We start from the raw sequence: 23368 nt of genomic DNA, 5'->3' as shown, positions 1-23368 counted from the left end.
GGAGGAAGACAGCAAGCAGCAAGGCTAAGTAGATTCTCCCTATGTTGGCTTTTCAAAAAAGAAGGCAGGAAAAGTGCAACAGGGCCACTAGACCCACACTGGAAGCAGCAGAAGGGCCATGGGGTAACCTCCTGGAACTCCTGCTCATGGCCTGGAGAGAAGCAAGTGGGAGTGAAGGAAGGAAGGGTGGGGGTCAGCACTCCCTGACTCCCTTCATTAGTTGTTTGTCTCTTTCCCACAAGTTTTCCACCTGGCTCTTAATGGCAGCCAGTTGTTTGTTGCTTTGAGATTTGGCAGATCTTTAGTCAGCAGATTGCCAGGACTACAGCCAAAGGGGCATGATGACAAACATCATTTCTCATCCATCATTTATGTGGCAGATATATCTATGCCCACCCAGACACCCCACTCACCCCCAGAAACAGCCACCATTGCTTAAGGCATTTAAACATCAACGAGTGTTTGGGAAACCCAGCATCCTTAAATCTGGAATGGAGAGATAATTGAAAGAGGAACGGCTTCTCGGAAGTTCCATTGTTTTGATCTATCCATTATATGGACTGGATTGTAAATATTACGCGTTTTCTCTATCTCAGACACACATGCACGCATACATACACCTTCCATCTTTAAGTCAGCAATTATTTCTTACCTCTGGTTTTACTCTACGAAGGGCCCAGACTGCATGCAAACTCTGAACGGTGTCATAGGTCATCACAATGGAAGGCTCCTCATTGAGGAACACAATGCGCAGTGTGTAATCAGCAACATACTGTACTCTAGCTGAGCCAAACACACCTGCTAGAGAAGTAGCGCTCAGGTTAACCCCATCTAAATCAGAAGGACAGTTTCTGTAATAGTGTTATTAATTACACAAAGCTACCATTTCATGTCCCATTTCTGTTGCAACTTTGGTTCTTCCCATACAGATCCCCTCTCTGGGAGTGTTTGGCAGTTAAGAGTATATAGCTAAGCATTCAGACTCAAGGGAAAAGGCGACAGTTTGTTGCATCCAAGTCATTTCAAAGTAGTGTAAATAAGAGGCAGCATTACCTAATGGCTAAGGCACTGGCCTAGGACTCAGGAGACCTGGGTTCTATCTAGCCGGGAACACAATCTAACACAATCCAAAGGCTGGAAGTTGAAGCTAGACAAATTTAGATTGGAAATAAGACATAACTTTGTAAGTGTAACAATTAGCCTTTGGAACAGCTTTACCGTGGGCATTGGTGCATTCTCCAACACTGAATTTTAAAATCAAGATTGGATGTTTTTCTAAAAGCTCTGCTCTAGCAATTGCTCTGGGGCAGTTCTCTGGCCTGAGTTATACAGGAGGTTAGACCAGATGATGACAACAATGGTCCCTTCTGGCCTTGGAATCTATCCATCTATTCCCAGCTATGTCAATGGTTTGCTGGGTGACCTTGGACATGTCCCCTCTCTCTTCCTCAGTTTCCCCTTCTGTAAAACAGGGATAATGATGCTGACTTCCTTTGTAGACTGCTTTGAGCTCTACAGCTAAAAAGCACATCACTATACCTGCATGGGGTTCCTGGCCCTCACCAGTGTTGGGGTTTCGCTACTGGCTCATCCCTTCCCTGACCCCTTCCCTTGGCGGGGGACACAGATTGCTCTGCCCCCTAGCTGTTACCAAGTGAATGGGAGGCATCTCCTCCTACTCCCTCACTGTCCAGCCTGGAATAGAGAAGAGGGAATAGGCTGGGGCTGCAACTTCAAATGGGAGTTGAATGTTGGGATAACAGGCGCCCCCTGCCCCACATTTCTCCCCATTCTCCCTACCACCAACCTCCCATATTCCCGACTCTCACAACCCCCTCCTGGCCTGACCTCAACCCTTTACCCCTCCCTACCAACAATCCATGCCCCCACTTTCGCTGCAACCCCACACCTCTCTCCTTTTACTCATTCACTCTTCCATCCCCAAATTCCCCTTCTACTCCCACACACACACACATACACATCCATATTTCTCCTCACTGCTACAATGCCCTATATTCTCTAGCTCTGCACCAAAAAAACTCTGGAAACATTAAGAGCAGCTCATGCAAGGCACCCTCTGACCAAGCAGCCCTATGACTTCTTTGCTTTTGATCACCCTCAGTTCCATGTTCAGGATGAACACATCATCCTAACCACTTACTAGTGTTCCATCTTCCCGCTAATAATACCACTAGTGTATAATCAAAGCCTGCACGCGGATTTCAGAGCACTTTAAAATAATCACATTTAAACCAGAAATTTAGGTCAGAGGGCAAAACTTCCAAAAGGAGCCTCTACAGAACGCAGGCAAAGCATGCACAACGCACATTCCTGGAAAGCTGCCCAGGGAAGGCCCAAGCTCACAGTGCATGGCTGCTCAGGGACGTCTAAGGCACGGAAAAACTGGGCACCTGCCCAGAGTCCCCTGCAGACAGGGATCCCCAGCAGTGATGTGTTTAAAGATAAGATTATCCAGTCTTTGACAGGTTGAACCCCATGTGCTTCAGGAAACTGAATTTTCAGATGTTCATGACTCTGCTGCCCACAAATCCAGACAGTGATGTTTTTAAAGCAGCTGAATATATGTAAAACTTTTTCTATTACCACTATGTTGTGTTTTTTAAGGCAAGAATTCCTATTTATTTCCTACTGTAATATGGTAGAGGCCCCAATTTACACTGTGCCCAGGGAACTCTGTCATTAAGATGGCCCCATGGATGCTCAAATCACCCCAAATTTAGACCACTAACCCCACTCCACACCCCCAAGAGGACTTGGGGATTTCAAGGCGATCCAAGTAAGCATGTGGATTTTAGAGCACTTAGAATAATCAATCTTTGAACAGCAAGCAACACTCAATCTTAACTACAGCTACAACTCTGCTACAATTTCAAGAGGAATGTAATTTAGTGTGGGGAGTCAGCTGCAATGTGAATATCATGACTCCAGACCCAGTAACATGCTGGTCAAAAACCACAGCTCAATGACAGCAAGGTTTCAAATGTAACCAAGCAACATAGCCACTCTCTCTTTCCTTTGTAGAATCCCTCCTCCGTGGCCAGCCATTCAAAGAGGTCTTTTTAGATACCTTAAATATCCTAAAGCTACAATACCAATTACGGGGTTTGTCTACAACAGTGGTTCTCAACCAAGGGTACATATACCCTTGGGAGTACATCAACTTATCTAGATAATTTTACAACAGGCTACACAAAAAGCACTAGCAAAGTCAGTAAAAACTGAAATTTCATACAGACTCTGACTTGTTTATACTGCTCTAGATACTATACCCTGAAATGTAAGTACAATATTTATATTCCAATTGATTTTATAATTATATGATAAAAATGAGGAAGTCAGCAATTTTCAGTAATAATTTTTTGTATTTTTATGTCTGATTTTGTAAGCAAGTAGTTTTTAAGTGAGGTGAAACTTGGGGATACGCAAGACAGATCAGACTCTGGAAAGGGGGACAGTAATCTGGAAAGGGTGAGAGCTGCTGATCTACACATATGCATGCACACTGTGCAGCAAGCCAGGTTGTAAATCTACACCAATGCACACATGGAATCTTTTACTGCACAGCAGCAGGGTGCATGCAGACAGTTAGCACCTGGCAGACGAGAGCATTGTAGATTTACACCACAGCTTCCACGAACTAAGTATTCATATTGACAGGTCCTCAGTGACATGAAATCCCAATTTAATTAACTTAATATAAATTAATTTAATTACATGGCTACAACAACACTGCATACATGAAATCCTAACAACAGATAAGCAGCTAAAATAATCCATTTCTAAATTCTTAAAAGAGATATTTGATAATTCATTAGATTGTAATATACAGACTATAAAACGGGGAAGGTAAACTTTCAATGCTGTATTCAATAACATTGCTGCTGAATGACTCATTTCTATTAATGGATTTTCATTTTTTTTTTTTATTAAAAAGACAACCTACCTCCAGACTTACAGACAAGAGGTGTTATCTCATCTAAAGGATGTAGCATACTGAACATAGTGGGCAAAGGTTCTCTGGAAAGGAAATGGAAAAATATATTTAAAAATCAAGCATTAACAAGCTGTAAAATCTAACAGATGGATCACAAACACCCACTGCAATTTTAACAGTCAACTCCTCAAAAATAAACAAGTGACATATATGTTCCATTAAGAATAGTTTGTGTGGCTCATCTAACACATCAATAAAAAAACCCAAGCTTTGTTTCTCTAGCACACTTTATCTCAGAGCAGGGGAGAAAACTTACACTGATATTACTACATAAACTTGGAACACTTCCCCCACTACTGAAAGGATAAAGCTATTTCACAGCACAGAGCAATGCTTAACAGTTCAGAATAGGAAACGAGGAATGCAACTGAAATTGCAAGGGAAATTTAAACAGACATAGAGTTACCAGATAAAAACGTGGCAGCACACAAAGACTGAAGAGCCAAGAGATCTCGACTGACCACCACTAATTTGAATGTCAGTTTGAGATCTCATTGGAAAGCTGAAACATTGTGTGTATGATTGCCTTGTTACTCCACAGCGTAAGGTAGGACTAGGCTCCAAGTGCTGGTGTGCATGCTCAGAAGTGACGTTCTAAACTCTACTTTTGAGCTTTTTCACCTGAAAGACTCCTCTTACAATTAGCACATGCAACTGGAGAAGTTTTCTGAAAAACATCAATAGGATCAGAGAAACCATTTTTCTGTTCTCATGGACTTTGACAGCCAGTAACCAAAAAGCAGCTCAGTTTTGTATGTTCAAACTGGATTAGAGATGTAGTCCTTATGGAGAACACATGACTTTCACAAGTCTGAAAAAAGTGGAAGTTCTTAATGTAAAACTTCTGAAATGCAGACTGCTAAATAACGGGTCACTCCCTAGCTATTCAGAGCACACTTCTCACTGTGGTATCTCAGCATGGCTAAAAAATAAGAACCACATACCCTGGGATGGATGCACATAGTTCCAAGGCAGCTACACAAGCCTCTCCCTAAATCCAACCAACGCCACATCCTGGCTTTATGCTAGCATGTACCAACTTAAATCATCAATGTCAATCACGATCTAAACTGGCGTGCAGGAAACACTGATTTAAATAATGTATTTAAAGCCTGCTTTGCATTTGAACTTATTTTTCCTAAAGAAAAGGTTAATTCTCATTGACTGGTAAAATATGTTGATTGGCAACTACAATTATAGCCGTTACAGGACATTTGGTATTTTTGCTAAGCAGGATGATACATTTATTTAAGCAATTATACAGCTAAACATACATTTACTCAGAGTCTTAATTTTTACTTTTTTTACTGTGTTGGGAAATGGTGAACATGCTTCTTATTGTGACAGGGTGCACATGGCCCCGCAAGGCCCCCTGCTGGAGGACCCGTGGTACCTCACCCCACTCCACCCCACAAAAGGGGCAGCGAAGGTAGGTACAATTCGATAAAAGGATCAGATAAAAGGAGCTGCTGGACCTGAACAGGTCAGTTCCTGGCTGGGACTAGAGGAGCGAGGAAGGGTGCTCCTTGCTGGTCAGAGGAGCTGGAGAGAGAACCACGTGGCATTGCCATCCAGTGAGGAGGAAAAGGATCTGAGAAGTTCTGCCCTGAGGTAAAGGTGAAGAGAAGAGGGCTACATAGGAGAAGGCCTAGGGAATAGCAGGAACTAATTAAAGGCAAAACTATGTGTATGGTGTTTATGGGGTCCCTGGGTTTGGACCTGGAGCAATGGGCAGCCCAGGTTACCCCACCGGCCACTGGGAAAGTGGCCTAAGCCCTGAGAAGAGGACAAGGCCCTGTTGGAAAGCCTAAGTGAAGAGCAGGATTTAAAGGCCCCAGAGACAAGGCTGAAGACTCTAACAAGGGCACACCAAGAGTCCTTGTTGGACCTTTGTTACCCCAGAAGGGGTTCATCCATTTGACTGTGTGACTTGGCCAGAGGGCTGAAACACTGAAGACCTGCCTAGTGAAATCAGCAACCTACAAGGGACATATAGCTGTGGGAAAGATCTTAGTACCACACCTGGCCATTAGGAGGCACTTGAGATAAGTGCCTCTCCATCACGCTTCTTTACAAGAAAATTAATTTTTTTATTCATGATTTGAATCAAGCTGCATTTGGATGGAAATCGGAATTCAATTAAAATGTCACAAAAATTGCATTTTACAATTATTTTTGTTAAATAAACCTACCCTAAAAGTACTGGATACCAACTTGTTTTCTTACCATCCAAACATGTTTTGCATTTAAAACTAACTGGTTCTTCAAACAAAAGTAGCATTATTTGTAGTTAGTGAATTGAATTGATTGTTCTGGTCACCATGTTTTTCAAGATTTTAGAACTAGACGATCTCACTCTCTCATTTGTATTCAGAGATGGGAAAAGGAAAACAAGCTTCCTTGGTTTTTTTTTTAAACTCCTAATTGGTTTCTCAACTTTGAATGAACTAGTTGAACAAAGTGAAATGCAGAAAATATTTTCTCTGCACCTGCAGAGGCAACTACTGTCAAAAGCGGTTTAGCACTTCAACAAACTCTGGTTCTAGCTGCTTAGCCAGTGACTTCCACCAGTTCAGTGGTTTTGACTTTCTTTTAAACTTCAGCAGCAAACATGCACTACAGTACCTGAATATGGATTTTTAATTGAATGCAAATGACTTTAATAGACTGTATGTAGTAAGCCTAGGCCTGAACACAGTGTGTCAATTTAAAACTTAGTTTTAAATAGGTTTATTTTTAAAATGAAAAATGTATTTAATTAAAATTTTAAAATCTTTTTTTTTTAATCTCTGATAATTATCCACCCTGCTTTACGCCTATTGACTGAGGGCAGAATCCTAATCCATCCCTGGCTGTGTTGAAGAAGGAAAGCACACACTGAGGTCAGAGAAGAGGTTCTCAAGCTGATCCCCAGTGTCTTGGAGTTAGGGAAGGAGCCAGCCGCTCTTTCTTTGTCTATCCCTGACTGTATTTCCCAACCCACCACCATTATTCTGACTCCAGCCCCAGGGCAAAAGATCCCAGAACCCCGTAGTAATAAGGTCTGGTAGAATATTACTCTGCCTCCCTCTGAAGCTATGCGAAAAGAGGCTCTGACCTTTGTCAGGCCTCAGGATCAACCCCAGTCTCTACAAGCCTCTCCCTTCAAATTCTTGATATTCCACCCAGCTTCCAGGCCCTTCTGACCAACTCCCCAAAAGTCCTGACCCCTTTTAGATGCTTAAACCCGACCTCCTGTACTGTCAAATGTCCTAATAAATCTGGTGCAGAGGCCTAAGCAGTGGTGAGAGCCCAGAAATGGTGCACAACTTGGAATGGAGAGTTGCCAGGGAGATGTATCCAAGATACATAAACGTAAGACTGTGCTGACACGTCCCATGCCATGCAGGGTACACGTAGCTACATGCTGCAGTGAAGGGCCAGCTGCATCCACACTCCCTGAGGCGTGCAGCTAAACCCAGAAGTACAGTGTAAGGCTCCTGCTGGGGGAGGCAGCAGGACACTAGACGGCTAAAAGTCGCTGTGTAGACACAGGAGGCACTGCTTGGGTGTGCAGAGAGCCACGGAGGGCATATACCCTGTGGTTCTGGCATGTCTGTACTCTACTCGTCTAAGCAGTGCCCTACCATCTACATGCTATTTATACCCATGCTAGCTGTGTGTCCATTGTCTGCACCCTGCACACTGCTGTACATGCAGAATGTAACCCAAGACAGCCCTAACACCTTCACCTGCATTTGCTTAACAGTGCTACAGTGACTGGCGTTGTACAAAACAGTTTTACCAACATTTTTATTCCCCCGTCCCCCAAGCCTTAACATGTAACCAGATACACAGCAGTGCAGCCCTAGCCACCTAACCAAACCATGCAGCAAGTTATCTGTGGGAGTTTTCCTTGCAGACACAAGGTGTATGAAATAATTCATTTACAATTTAACACCTACTTTATACACCAATATTTTTAATGCACAATTAAAGTGGAGATTTAAATATAAAGAGGCAAGAAGTGCTCAACCTTACCTCAACAAAACCACCATAACTCTACGCTCCTGCTGGCTGCTCTCTCTCCACACACAGGCCAGACACCTTTCCATTGCCAAATACACCTCAACTCTTCCCTTGAGGGTATGTGCATTACAACACAGGCTTTAATTTCATAATGGAGCCCACACTGACATAGCAGCAAAGAGTCCTGTGGCACCTTATAGACTAACAGACGTATCAGAGCATAAGCTTTCGTGGGTGAATACCCATTTCGTCGGATGCATGTCATGCTGACATGTCACTAAGGAGGGTCTTGCACCAGGGGACCAAGAGCAAAGCAGAGTCTCCAGCTGGTGTAAGAGAATCACGCAGGAGGGACATTGCCTCCAGAAGCTGAATGTCTAATACCATGTTTGAGATGTGCAAAGGAGCTTGATGGCAGTGTTCAGACCAGTGTGGGCACTGTAGCCGAGAATGTCTTTACTCTTCCCACGTTTACACTCTAAATCTTACTTGTGCATGGAATGGGAACATAATTTAACACATCCCAATGTCCTGATGCGTTTCATCACCACTTCAGTAGAGAGCGACACTTGTACTAAAAGGACAGTTAAAATTTCATCTCACTGCTTTAGATTAGACAACTTATTCCACAACACAACAAAGACACTCAGTAACTGCTCTCGCTACATACCTGGGTGGACTCAGAGGGACTTCATGTGAAGTGCTGCTGCGTTCAAACAACAGGCCATATTTTGTTGGCCAGACATTTGCTACCTACAAGAGTTAGAAATATTTTAAAAACTGAATGGCTCAAATTTAAATGCTCCTGCACTTGAGCATCCAGTTATGGTAAAACCAAAACATTTAAGTATTGTTTAGGGCAGAATACAATGTTATACATGTAACACAAAACACCTTCTCAAAATAGGATGACAATGTATCTGTGCTCTACCACATCCTATTTCTGAACACAACCAATATACAAATGTGAAAACATACCAAGAACAAGAGAACAGGTCATTTGATTAGTGTTAGACTGACAGCTTCTCAAGAGAAATATGCAAAAAGAAGCCATGTTTTCTGACCTATGAGAAAGTTTTGGCATCTATCTATCTAAAGGTTTTGTACTGTGACCCATCATTTATGTTGGATATTAGGAAAAAGTTCCTAACTGTCAGGGTGGTTAAACACTGGAATAAATTGCCTAGGGAGGTTGTGGAATCTCCATCTCTGGAGATATTTAAGAGTAGGTTAGATAAATGTCTAACAGGGATGGTCTAGACAGTGGTCCTGCCATGAGGGCAGGGGACTGGACTCGATGACCTCTTGAGGTCCTCTCCAGTCCTAGAATCCATGAATTGTAGTATCCGAGTATCTTCCATGTAAAATAAACCGGCAATAACAATGTTCATAGTGTGCTTCAGAATCTCTGGCTCTTCTTTATTTTTCAGGTTAGAACACAGAATAGAACAAAGTCTTCCGAGTCTCAGTCCTGATCCACTACGTCAGGGATCGGCAACCTCTGGCATGCAGCCAACCAGGGTAAGCACCCTAGTGGGCCGAGCTGGTTTGTTTACCTGCTGCACCTCCAGGTTCGGTCGATCACAGCTTCCACTGGACGCTGGTCGCCACTCCAGGCCAACGGGGGCGATGGGAAGTGGCAGCCAACACATCCCTTGGCCTACGCCGCTTCCCGCAGCCCTCATTGGCCTGGAGCGGTGAACCGTGGGCAGTGGGAGCCGCAATAAGACAAACCTGCAGACGCGGCAGGTAAACAAACCGGTCCAGCCCACCAGGGTGCTTATCCTGGTGAGCCACATGCCAAAGGTTGCCAATCCCTGCACTAAGCCATACCCACTTCTGCTTTGTCACACCCTCACTTGTTAGTACAATTATTAAAAATTCACACCAAGGATTACCAGATTATAGCTACATTTCAAGCACCATCCACACCAAAAGACAAATGAGGAACAACAACTACAACAACATGCACATTAAAATAAATGAGAGTGTTTAAAAAAAAATACTTACCTGAAAAGGTAAGGAAGCAATGTAATCCTTTCCTTCTACGCTATGAACATTTATGCAGGAGCTCTGCAATATGCAGATACATTTTTCTACTACTTCATCACCATCTGAAATTGGGTAAGAACACAAAAATAATTTTTAGTCCTGCCATGAAGTTTCTCTGTACACAAAGTAGGGACTTTTGTTATTAGCTGTGCAATTCTAAAATGGTTGGTTAGTTTCTGTTGTGACAACCGGGCCTACAAATTTACCCAAATTGAGAGTGTAACTCTAAAAAGTATGTAACAGTTCATAAGACATTACAATAACCTATAACAATAAATATTAACGGAAAAAAGTAAGGAGAGAGACAGAATAACTGAATTAGTCTAAACAGAAAGGCCAAATCAATATGATTCAAGGACTGTGCTGAAATGATGCTTTTTAAAAACAGGAGATGTGCAGCCAGACGTTAATGTGTCAAAACTGGTATATCAGATATTAGGTTTAATTGGTGAACAAAATGATGAGGATGGACTATTCCACCCATCACTCCCTTCTGGGTCCTTAAGTGAAAGAAATTTTGTGGGGAAGTATGAAAAAAACAAAAACGAAAAGAAGGACAGATAGAAAGAACAGATAGAGGCTACTGGAGTGAGGTACACCATCACAGCTGCCACCCCCTACGATTTTCTGGAACCCCAGGCCTTCATCATCCTGATCCTGACTGGTCACCTGACCAGAACGAGCCAGCGAGAGAGGGACCCAGATGACATTGTCACCTCTACCAGCTCCAGCTGACTCCCAAATGCCTATTGGGATAACAGTTATAACCATCTCTGATACCGTCTAAGAGACTGTCAGACAACGGGGCTTTTCCTTCTAAAACCTGGCTACAGCCAAAGGGAAAGCTAAAAAGGGACGCTGGCACAATGAAAGCCTTATTTAATGCTTCACATTTAAAATGCTTTAACTGATTTTCCCTCTTTTCTGTGTCTTTAATAAAAGAATGTTAAAGGTGTGTTTGCCATGGTGTCAAGCAGCCTGAAGTCTCCATATCAAACCTCAGACCTTGTTTACCACTGTTACGTGCTGGACAGTGACTGCGTTATGTTAACGCCTTTGGCCCATATATCCCATCTCAATTACTACACCACTTCCCAAGTCAAGAAAATTAATCTCAGATAAAATAGTAGTTTGGCAGTAAAGTAAAATATGAATGAAACTTACTGTTGACTTTCTCAGATTTTTCCTGTGGTACAGTGAAATCACACCATAAAGCCTAAAAACCAAAAATAATATGCAGTAACTTATGAAAGACAAGCTGGTACTAATACCAAATTCTCTTTTTTAACTGTATTTTGTAACGGAATATCCCCCTGCTCCAAGAGAGGTTTTAAGCCACGTTTCAGTTAACTAGTATTGATTAGCTAATATGCAGCCATTCAATGGCTATAATTTCCGAGTTCGTACCTGCAGAACAGGGCTGTCAACAGTGAAAGCCTTATAAACAGCAGATGCTTGGCTTTTACTTCCTTTGCTCCAAATGACCATATTGCCAGCCACATACAGTTCTTCATCATATTCCACTTCTTCCCCAACATCACTGACACCTCTCCTTAAAAGCCAACTTTCCTGAAAACCAAGAGGATTAAAAAAAAGTCACAACTTCCTCTCAATGGCAGGCTGACAGACTCACAACTAGTGTGATCTGAAAGTGTGGCATAACTTTATGTTTTATAAATGAATCAAACCGAAATCTGAGGCGACATGGCAGAGGAGATCTGATTTTTGTTTCAACTTCTAGTTTTCCCTGTTTTAAAAAAAATATTCCATACACACAGAAAAATCTGAACTCACAATCGGATACAAGATCATATATAGTGTGCCAGACGGAGAACACAGACAACCTTCTGCTTATCAGGAAGCGCTGTGTCTACTATCCTTGCTCCGTACCAACAGAAAATCCAACCAAGAAGACACATCAGGAACCTTCTGCTGCCTTGTGTCAGGAAACCCACTCAATTTTCCTGCTTTGTTCATGGTGTGCTTGGGCTGTCTTTGTATGGCCTTCCCCCCCCCCCCTTCTTCTTAAGTGAGCAGGAGCGAAGTCTGTAGTCCTCAGTGCATTTGCCTGAATCCTGATCACAGCAGAACATCAATCATATCACAAACCTGTCACACAAACAATTTTTCCTGATGTGTGTGTGTATGGGAGTAAGGGAGAAATCACATAATGAAAGTGATGTTGATGAAGAATAGGTTGGCATCCCTTCACATCCTGGTGCCTTCAATGCACTGGAAATTGCTTTGCAGTGGTTTGAAAGACAAGAAGAAAGAAATGCAGTGCACCATACTGCAACTTATGCACCGCACCTACTGCAATTTTGAGATGTTCAATTTTAGGAACTCAATTCCCAATTAGGTGACAAAGAGTCCTGTGGCATCTTATAGACTAACAAACATACTGGAGCATAAGCTTTCGTGGGTGAATACCCGCCTGCATCTGACGAAGTGGATATTCATCCACGAAAACTTATGCTCCAATACGTCTGTTAGTCTATAAGGTGACACACAACTCTTTGTCGCTTTTTACAGATCCAGACTAACACGGCTACCCCTCTGATACTTAATTCCCAATTAGTTCATAAAATAGGAGTTCTACTGCATAAGGAAGCTGAAACCCATTCTGCATTCTACTGGCTCCCAAAAATCTTTTCTTATAGTAGTCAAAAAAAACTGGAGTTTAAGCGAGTAGAGGAAAAAAGCCAACATTTGGAGCTAGGTTAGAGGGCCTCTTCCAGTTCTTAGATTCACTTATTTTAAAAATAAACCAAGCTTCAAATTTTCAGGCAGGTATGCACACAGGTCATGGACCCATACACACATGCACAGTTGTTAGATAAAAAGCCTAGGCCTAGATATTCAAAGTGATAACTTTAAAATTGCTACTTAATTTCTTTACCTAGCACTACTATAATACCTTGGATGATTCAGTCTATTTGTTTTTCCACTATTTATACTGTTTAGTTTTGCATATCTCAGCTTGGACAAAAATCAGTTTTGTGTTCAGGTTCTTCTCATTTGTGTAGAGTTTGGCTTGCAAACAATACAGGGGATGTTTGTTTATTTAAAAACTACTGTTTTTTCACAGAAATTTGAAAAACACACATCAAGGAAACATTTCTGCTGGCCTCAGATTTTACGAAAGTTTGTTCCCACACAATCTAAAAGGTGTCTGACTGATAGCCCCACAAGCTACAATTTTCTGTTTATTCCCCAAGTACATGCAGCATGAACAACTGTAGCGCAGACTTCCCTTCCCAACTCATCCCAATCCAGTCCTGGAGAAAGCAACCTATGAATGAGAGGGTAGCCTTCACTCCATGCTCATTTGCTCTTTGACTTATCTGCAGAGACTGATGACGAGTTCCAGCCCCACAATTGCTCTGCGCCTGTTACTGTTTTACAACAACCTCACAGTGTTTCCCCTAACAAGAAAAACAACACGCAGTTATGCCACTATGTTTCTGAGGTTAAAGAGTACTGAGAGCCCTTTCAACCTTATACCTAAGTAGTCAATGTACCGGGGTATACCGTTACCCTGATGTATACAGACACGTGCATGTACATCTCTATTCATCAGAATAGACATTACACATTCTCCTATACTTTCGGGATCTGTTCTGGATATTGTCTTGGCTGGTTCATTACAGACCTCCAAGAGTTTAAAAAAAAAAATAATGACAATGCTTCTCTTCAGCACCCAGGCAATATCTGGCCAGCTTTTCACTGGCAAAAGCTTTGCTTTCTTTAAACTGCAAAAAATCTAATTTTAAAAAGTTAAACCATCTCAACATATGTTTAACAAGGAGATGGCCTATACTAGCACAGCTAAAGTGGTACACTTTGTGTGTACAGATTTCCCTTTAATGCTTCCACTCACAGTGCAAGTGTAGTTATGGCACCAGTTAGTTTGTGGAAGCTCATAGAAGTCAATGGCAGTTTGGCCAACTCATGGTGGGTTTTTTTTTGTTTTTTGCTATGACAGGATTTGAGCTGGCGCTGGAACCAGTCTGGCAATGATATGAGATGCTCCAGTCCTCATGTGAATTAGAGATTTAGAGCCCATGGGGAGAGGGAGGGGGACACCCCTCTGACTGGCTGCCTTCCCCACACCCTGGGGCACAATTACCAGAGCTTCTGATTGAAGAGTTCTCTCCTCACCTCTCCCCAGCAACCTGAAGCCATTTTCACAGGAGGGCATGAGGGAGCAGAAAAAGCCCATCAGCTCATGCAGCTCTGCCTCCTGTGACAAACAAGGAAGGCTCCTCTGCTCCTCCCTGCAACACCCGGCCTAGAGGTCGGGTGGGGTGAAGAGCCCTTAAAGATGCTCCTCCCCAGACTGGAAGGCTGAACAGGGACCCCTCACCAGGCCTGGGTGAGGAGCCTCAGGAGGAGATGGGCAGATGCGGCACTGAGGGGGTTTTTTTTTAAATTTTTTTGGCCAATCCATGATTTTTGGGGTCTAACTCACGATTCTTGATCTCAAGGCTAGCAATACTGCAATGGGACTACACACATGCTTATAGTTAGCCAGGCATTTAAGCATTTTGCTGACATAGGGCATATAATAGCAAGTCAAAACGTCAATACCTTTTTATACCCACAGAATGGGAAATTGTGCATTAAAGTGTGCTCTCTCTCACTCTCTTTCTAAATCATAATCTGCTTGAAGAATACAAGCCACTAGTCCATGTTTCTCTTGCAGAGGATTGCATAAGTCTAGCATTGCCTTATTTCAGGACATATTGTGCACATAGTTTACTGAAGACATTTCACCGCAGCTCTTTTTCAAATATGCAAGCGTCTGGCTTAATGACTAAAACAAACGCTGAATCAGGACACACAATTTTACCTTCTGTTTTTCATGGATTGTAACCTCCTGAAGGGATCCCACCAAGCCAGCTGCTCCATCAGAAGACCATAATTCAGAGGCTGGCTGCAGCTGCCGAAGTTGAAGGTTTAGGGCATTAGGGTGGTGCTTGCAGTGGTCACGGCCAAAAGGAACAAACTCCTGCAAATCCCCTGCTGCTATCATCGTTACCCTCTCTTCATAGTTGTTCGACATGGGTTCCAAATATCAACATTATTTCTGAAACAAAAACAGAACACTGGTCTGTTTCAATGGTCATATCTAAGCTGTAAAGTATGCAACTTACCTTATTACATATTGCAATCAAACTTTTCTATACAAAAGTTAATTTTTATTAAAAACAAATAAATAACAATAATGGTTCAAAGTCTTTTATTGCTGGTAGTGTGTAATTCTAATAGGTTATGTTTCAGTTACTTCTATTTTAACTTGCATTGCCTTTGTAATGAAAAAACTCAGTCTACTAATATTAAGGGGTGAGGACAAGAGAAGGAAAACAAAATTATTTCAGCTGGTTTTAATTCTAGTGCTTGCTACTTTTCTAAGGCCTGGTCTACACTAGGAAATTAGGTCAGCAGAACTATATGGCTGAGAATGTGACAAATCCACACCGCTGAAGAACAGTGAACTGACCAACCCCCTGGTGTAGACAAAGCTCGGTCAACGGGAGAAAGCTACCACCTCTTGGGGAAGTGGAGTACCTATGCAGAGGGGTAGGCATAGGTAGCATCTTCACTGAAGTCCTGCAGCATTTTAAGTGAAGACAAGCCCTAAATATTAAGATTCTCCAATCATGACCATGAGTCAAGATTGGATGTTGACAGAATCTGCTTTCCAAATCCCCCATTGATTTGCATTAATTACCCTCCTTTAATTCTATGTTAATTGAGTCCCGTATCAGCTGTTCCGTTATCTTGCACAGGATGGATGTAAAGCTGACAGGACTATAATTACATGGCTCAATCCGTTTACACTTTTTAAAAATTGGCACAGCATTAGGTCTCTTTCAACACTCTGGAAATTCCCCAGTGCTGCAAGACTTATTGAAAAATCAACATTAATGGTTCAGCAAGTTCCTCGGCCATCTCTTTTTAAATTATTGGACGCAAGTTATCTGGACCTGCAGATTACAAAATGCCTAACTTTAGTAGCTTCTGTGTAACATCGTTCTGAGATACTAGTGGAATAAAAAGAGTGAAAAATATAGTCTGTTTTTTCCCCCACTTCTGTCTTTTTCACATTATTATGGATAATTCTACCATTTTCATTCAATAATAGACAAATACCAGCGTCAAAATTCTTCCTGTCACTAATATATTTTTTAAAACCTTTTGTATTGTTCTTAATCTGCTGGCAGTAGAGTTCTCCTTGTATCCCTTTACTTCCCTTATCAATTGGCAATTCCTGACTTCCGAGATGTGTGAGTCTCTGGGGAGAAGCAGGCACCGTGTGAGTGTGGGAGGGATGGGGAAGATGCACTGTTGTGTGGGGCGGACTGGGGGATGGACTCTCTCTCCAACATAGTGAATGCTTATGGGAAGGGGCTAGGTTTAGAAGATAAAATAAAAAAGAGCAAGTTAAAAATCACTTAGAAAAGTTAGATGCCTGCAAGTCACCAGGGCCTGATGAAATGCATCCTAGAATACTCAAGGAGTTAATAGAGGAGGTATCTGAGCCTCTAGCTATTATCTTTGGAAAGTCATGGGAGACGGGAGAGATTCCAGAAGACTGGAAAAGGGCAAATATAGTGCCCATCCATAAAAAGGGAAATAAAAACAACCCAGGAAACTACAGACTAGTTAGTTTAACTTCTGTGCCAGGGAAGATAATGGAGCAAGTAATTAAAGAAATCATCTGCAAACACTTGGAAGGTGGTAAGGTGATAGGGAATAGCCAGCATGGATTTGTAAAGAACATATTGTGTCAAACCAATCTGATAGCTTTCTTTGATAGGATAACGAGTCTTGTGGATAAGGGAGAAGCGGTGGATGTGGTATACCTAGACTTTAGTAAGGCATTTGATACAGTCTTGCATGATATCCTTATCTATAAACTAGGCAAATACAATTTAGAGGGGGCTACTATAAGGTGGGTGCATAACTGGCTGGATAACCGTACTCAGAGAGTAGTTATTAATGGCTCCCAATCCTGCTGCAAAGGTATAACCAATGGGGTTCCGCAGGGGTCTGTTTTGCGACTGGCTCTGTTCAATATCTTCATCAACAACTTAGATTTTTGCATAGAAAGTACGCTTATTAAGTTTGCGGACGATACCAAACTGGGAGGGATTGCAACTGCTTTGGAGGACAGGGTCAAAATTCAAAATGATCTGGACAAATTGGAGAAATGGTCTCAGGTAAACAGGATGAAGTTCAATAAAGATAAATGCAAAGTGCTCCACTTAGGAAGGAACAAGCAGTTTCACACATACAGAATGGGAAGAGACTGTCTAGGAAGGAGTATGGCAGAAAGAGATCTAGGGGTCATAGTGGACCACAAGCTTAATATGAGTCAACAGTGTGATACTGTTGCAAAAAAAGCAAACGTGATTCTGGGATGCATTAACAGGTGTGTTGTAAACAAGACACGAGAAGTTATTCTTCCGCTCTACTCTGCGCTGGTTAGGCCTCAACTGGAGTATTGTGTCCAGTTCTGGGCACCGCATTTCAAGAAAGATGTGGAGAAATTGGAGAGGGTCCAGAGAAGAGCAACAAGAATGATTAAAGGTCTTGAGAACGTGACCTATGAAGGAAGGCTGAAGGAATTGGGTTTGTTTAGTTTGGAAAAGAGAAGACTGAGAGGGGACATGATAGCAGTTTTCAGGTATCTAAAAGGGTGTCATCAGGAGGAGGGAGAAAACTTGTTCACCTTAGCCTCCAATGATAGAACAGAAGCAATGGGCTTAAACTGCAGCAAGGGAGATTTAGGTTGGACATTAGGAAAAAGTTCCTAACTGTCAGGGTAGTTAAACACTGGAATAGATTGCCTAGGGAAGTTGTGGAATCTCCATCTCTGGAGATATTTCAGAGTAGGTTAGATAAATGTCTATCAGGGATGGTCTAGACAGTATTTGGTCCTGCCATGAGGGCAGGGGACTGGACTCGATGACCTCTCGAGGTCCCTTCCAGTCCTGGAGCCTATGGGTGGGGGAGATGCACTGGAGAGGTGCAGTCTCCGGGGGTGGCTTGGCGGGATGTGCTCTCGGGGGGGATGGGCAGACGCACAGGAGCGCTACATATGAGTCAACAGTGGGGGCGGGGGGTCGGCGTGTCTGTCCCGTCCTGGCGGCGGGGGGGCACGAACCTGCGTGACACGGGAAAGGGCGGTCGGCGGCGAGTCCGGCTCCTGTGGCTCTTCCCCGGGTGTCTCCGGCAGCGCGACTCTCAGCAACTCCTCACACGGGCGCGGCCATTTTGGAACTCCCATCACCCCCCGCGGCGCTCGGACGGACCGACGGCCTGTCTCGCGGCGCGGGGGGCGGGGGTAGAACTGAGCTGGTGCTGTTACCATGGCAGCGGGGATGCTGCTGTCACCATGGCAGCAAGGAACTGGCCGGAGGGCGGGGGGTAGAATCCTTTGGTGTCACCATGGCAGCGGGAATTCTGCTGTCACCATGGCAGCAGGGACCTGCGCGGGGAGAGGGGGGTACAATTCTGGTGGTGTCACCATGGCAGCGGGAATTCTGCTGTCACCATGGCAGCAGGGACCTGTGTGGGGAGAGGGGGGTACAATTCTGGTGGTGTCACCATGGCAGCGGGAATTCTGCTGTCACCATGGCAGCAGGGACCTGGCAGATGCTGGGGTTAGAATTCTGGTGGTGTCACCATGGGAGCGGGGATTCTGCTGTCACCATGGCAGCAGGGACCTGGCAGATGTTGGGGTTAGAATTCTGGTGGTGTCACCATGGCAGCAGGGACCTGGCAGATGCTGGGGTTAGAATTCTGGTGGTGTCACCATGGCAGCAGGGACCTGGCAGATGCTGGGGGGTTAGAATTCTGGTGGTGTCATCATGGGAGCGGGGATTCTGCTGTCACCGTGGCAGCAGGGTCGTGGCAGACACCAGGGGTTAGAATTCTGGTGGTGTCACCATGGGAGCGGGGATTCTGCTGTCACCATGCCAGCAGGGTCGTGGCAGACACCAGGGGTTAGAATTCTGGTGGTGTCACCATGGGAGCGGGGATTCTGCTGTCACCATGGCAGCAGGGACCTGGCAGATGTTGGGGTTAGAATTCTGGTGGTGTCACCATGGCAGCAGGGACCTGGCAGATGCTGGGGTTAGAATTCTGGTGGTGTCACCATGGGAGCGGGGATTCTGCTGTCACCGTGGCAGCAGGGTCGTGGCAGACACCAGGGGTTAGAATTCTGGTGGTGTCACCATGGGAGCGGGGATTCTGCTGTCACCATGCCAGCAGGGTCGTGGCAGACACCAGGGGTTAGAATTCTGGTGGTGTCACCATGGCAGCAGGGAGCTGGCGGGGGCTGGAGCTTGCCTGCCCCGATGGGATATAGGGCTAGGAGAAGTGACGCATGCTGTAAAGGATGAGACCTGGATGGGAGGTGAAGATCTCCAGGACACAAAGAAATCTGGGCCTGCACCTCCACCAGCAGCTATGCGGGGATTATGTGGGAGTTGCTGAAGCAGTATCTGGAGATGTTCCAAGGAAAGGAGCACCACCAACAACAACAACAACCCCACTGGCCGTATCTACTTTACTGCGGATCAGGCTTCTGGAGCAGAGAAAACCTGGCACGGTGCACCAGAATCATGCCCCCAGACTATGTTGGCAGGATTCTCACAGATGGGGCTTGCACTCCTTCAATAAGATTTCCCTAGCTTTCACTTGTTGGTCTTTAAACCAGTGTTTCCCCAGTTTTTTAAAGCTGATCTCCATCCTCAGAAAAGTGAAATCCATCACACACATGCTCTAACCCACTAAGTGTTGTGAAAGGGTTACCCAAAATGAACAGACACTCACAGTAAGTGTCCATCTCCATGGGACTCTGCCTCTCCTTCTTAATATGTTTTGATGGGCAGTGAAATAATTCATTATGCTGACATTTAGAGTATCCTCACTGCCATTTGATTTAGCACTCATTGCAACGTACAGGTCAGTTCACACCGAGGGCTGTCCTCTCAGACTCTCTCCAAATATGCATCCATTACACTTGGATAACATTTTCCAGGTTTTTTCTGGAGCCACAATAGCTAGCGCCAGTGCTGCCAACTCTCCATTTTATTGGGAGTCTCATCATGTTTTGTGGTTTTCTTAAAGCCCCAGCCCCTGGAGTTCTGTGATTACACAGAAACTCATCTGTCATTTGAAAATAAATTCAGAAGTTTCTTGCCCTCATGGTTGACAGCAGAAGGCAAATAGAAGAATCCAAAGTTCTGTTGTTGCTGTTTTTAAATCTCATGATTTTTTAACCCTTGCAGTCAGTAATACTGAGACACTTGCTTCTCTTTTAATTGAAAGCAGGAGGCTCTGAAGAACCACAGAGAGGCTTTTTCCCCTCACGTGCATTAGCACTTCTCAAAGAGGAATCCAAACCACTGCCACAAGGGCAGCAGCAGCAGGTTGAGATTAGAGTTATGCCCCACTGGTCGCTGTGTGCCACCCAGGACTGTGTCTGCTGCCCATGGATCCTTGAAATCCACTCCTTACTGACCGCTATCAGCTACAGGAGCTCCCCATAGGAGCTATACTTCACTAGCCTTTGCTCAATGTTTCACCTGCTTTGAGTATTCTTCTCCATTTGTTTCCTTCCCTGCCTTCTACAGAGCTCCTGTTCTTACTGTTGGGTCTAAACTTTTGGTGAACTTTGGAGCCAAAACACACCCAGACTGGCCGTCTCTGCATAATCCTTTCTGAACCCTTTATCGAACAAAGCACTGACCTGCAAACTACTCATGACACCCCCTTTATTAAGTAGCCATTAGCCTTTATCTCTATGCATTTACTTGTTAAACTTGCTTTTCCTGTAAAATCTTGATTGATTATGCATGACCATTATCTTTTATTAATCACTTTGTTTACTTCTGTGTATAAATATTGATGCTCACCCCTAATAAAGGGGCCACACTTATTCTAAAGCTTTTGGGTTAGTGTGAGCCCGTTGATCAACGCATTGGTGTCTGGTCTCTGACAGAATTGTGTGCCCAAATACCAACTCCGCACGAACTTGGGTGTTGGAGAGGTGAGTGAGGACTTGCTTTATTACCTAACAATTTGGGGGCTTGTCCGGGATTCCTTCTGGTGCGGTACCTCTGTCCAGTGGTCAGACCACTCATATATGAATTGGCAAGGCGCCACAGGAGATTTCTCCCAGCCAATTCAATATTGAGGGGTCGTGTATTGGACAGCAGGGTAAACGCCAGTTGGAGGGCTCCTGTCAGACACCATGGGTCAAGGGACTAGCGTGCCTCTTGAGAGTCCGTTGGGGATTGTAAATAAGTTATGGAACGAAGGGAAACTCCCAGTACAGACAGGAATGTCTAGGAAGAAATTGTACACACTATGTGTAAGGAATTGGACTGGGTATACCGCGGTATTGGCCGACCCGGAGATGAGGTGGCCTTCGTATGGCTCTTTCGAACAGGCTGCCTTAAGAGGAGTAAAGAGCCAGATCGAAAAAGACCATCCGGGACAGTTATGTTACTGGTTTTGTTGGGACACAGCAGCAGAGCTGTGGAAATCTTTAAAAATTATGGCAGTCAGGTACTCTCCCGAGAGTGAACCCCCTCCAGGTTATTTCAATGAAGGGTGTAGACCATGGCGTGTTTTGACTCGTCAGCTGGTCCCCTCTGCACCTGCCCCTATTCCTCCGCAGGGGGACTCTCTCCTTGTAGCAGAGGGGAATCTGCAGGATACCAGATTGGAATTTGTGCAGAAGGATGAGGAGGAAATGGAGGGGCAAACCTCGGGAGGAGTAGTTACTAGGCTTATGTCCAAGCAGGTACGGCAGGGTGCATGCCCCCCCCCTGAGGAAAGTATAGTTAGAGAGATGCCTTTACAGGTGCATGATCAACCTTATATGGGCAATGATGGACGATTGCAACATGCTAGTATTGTGGAATATAAAGGATGGCTAGAATGGGATTTGAAAGAGTGGGGACAGTTGTCAGGGTCTTTTGGGGAAAATCCCCGAAAGATCATAGAACTTCTAGAAAGATTGTTTTTAAGTTATAATCCTACTTATACGGATGTGGATCAGTTGTTAAGTAGAGTTTTGACCGGAGAGGAACGTAGTAGATTGTGGATGGCAGAAAGGACATGGGGAGATAGCAATGCAGTTAATCTTACTTGGATGGATAGGCGGGATCTGGCCGCTGGCTGGAATCCCCTAGACTGGACTCAGCTAAGGCTGACTCAGCTGCGAACAGATCGAGAGCGATTGTTAGAGAGACTCAAGGAAATGGCTCGCCGCTCGCCTAATCAGGCTAAGTTCATGCAGATTCGGCAGGAATCTGATGAGCCGCCCAGAAAGTTCTGGTCGAGGCTATTGGAGGGGGCCCGAATGTTCACTCAGATGGATCCTGAGAGAGAAGCAGACCACCCTACTCTTATTTCATTTTTTGTGAATCAGTCGGTGCCCCCTGTAAGGGATTACTTCTTAAAGTTTCGCCCTGGTTGGGGAGGTGAGTCAGTCACTTCAGTGTTGGACGTAGCTGATTTTGCCTGGGAGAAAGAAAGGGAAAGTAGTAAAAAGAAAGAGAAAAAGGAAGAATATAAGCTGATGGCTTTAGCTTTTCACGGTGGTGTTCGAGGCAAAGGCCGTGGCCGTGGCAGGGGATTCCAGGGTGCCCGAGGAAGAGGGTCCTGGCGACCCCAGCCATCAGGAAATTGTTTTCAGTGCGGACAGCCTGGTCACTTTAAACGTGAATGCCCCTGGGGACGCCCAGAGGGTCTGGTTGCATCCGCAGATGCTTACACAAGTGAGGAATACACCCCTGCACCACCAGCTCAGCCAATTCCCCAGGCCTGGATCAACTACGGGAAACAGCAGCAGCTGCAGCAAACTCAGCCTCCTCAATGACGGTACCCCAGCAGCGAAGGCAAACAATGTGATGGTCTTATTTCCTTAATGTCTTTAGCCGGCGCCTTTCTCACTTTCTCCCCTCCCAGCAAAGAGCCTCGTTTAACCCTTTCAGTCCAGGGACTGCCTGTCTCTTTCCTCATTGATACTGGGGCTACTTTCTCTCTTTTAAATCATGCCCCCTCTCCCTGGCTATCCTCTGAGGTTAAAACTGCGACTGGGGTGGAGGGCAACCCACAGTCTCTGGAACTCACTTTGCCTTTGAATGTTGTTTATGCTGATAAATGTTTTCCTCACCATTTTCTTTTTTCCCCAGCTTGTCCGATCCCTTTGATGGGCCGGGATTTACTCTGTAAGCTTGAGGCTACTTTAACCTGCACTCCTGAAGG

At 44.4% G+C, this 23368-nt stretch overlaps 1 protein-coding gene across 1 annotated transcript in view; it reads right to left on the bottom strand.

The window, feature by feature from the left end:
• Window positions 1-18362, bottom strand: part of ANAPC1 (anaphase promoting complex subunit 1) — a 78548-nt gene extending 60186 nt beyond the window's left edge. Inside the window, 8 exon segments of the mRNA XM_030558219.1 lie at window positions 653-798; window positions 3965-4038; window positions 8694-8776; window positions 10034-10137; window positions 11240-11291; window positions 11483-11644; window positions 14928-15164; window positions 18249-18362. Coding sequence (XP_030414079.1) covers window positions 653-798; window positions 3965-4038; window positions 8694-8776; window positions 10034-10137; window positions 11240-11291; window positions 11483-11644; window positions 14928-15140 — 834 coding nt within the window. The 5' untranslated portion in view covers window positions 15141-15164; window positions 18249-18362.
• Between the last annotated feature and the right edge of the window lie 5006 nt (window positions 18363-23368).

The sequence above is a fragment of the Gopherus evgoodei genome, chromosome 3 (genome assembly GCF_007399415.2).
Source record: "Gopherus evgoodei ecotype Sinaloan lineage chromosome 3, rGopEvg1_v1.p, whole genome shotgun sequence".
NCBI classification, from domain to species: domain Eukaryota; kingdom Metazoa; phylum Chordata; order Testudines; family Testudinidae; genus Gopherus; species Gopherus evgoodei.
Note: the sequence above shows the minus strand (reverse complement) of the source record. Positions and strands in the feature narration are given on the sequence as shown.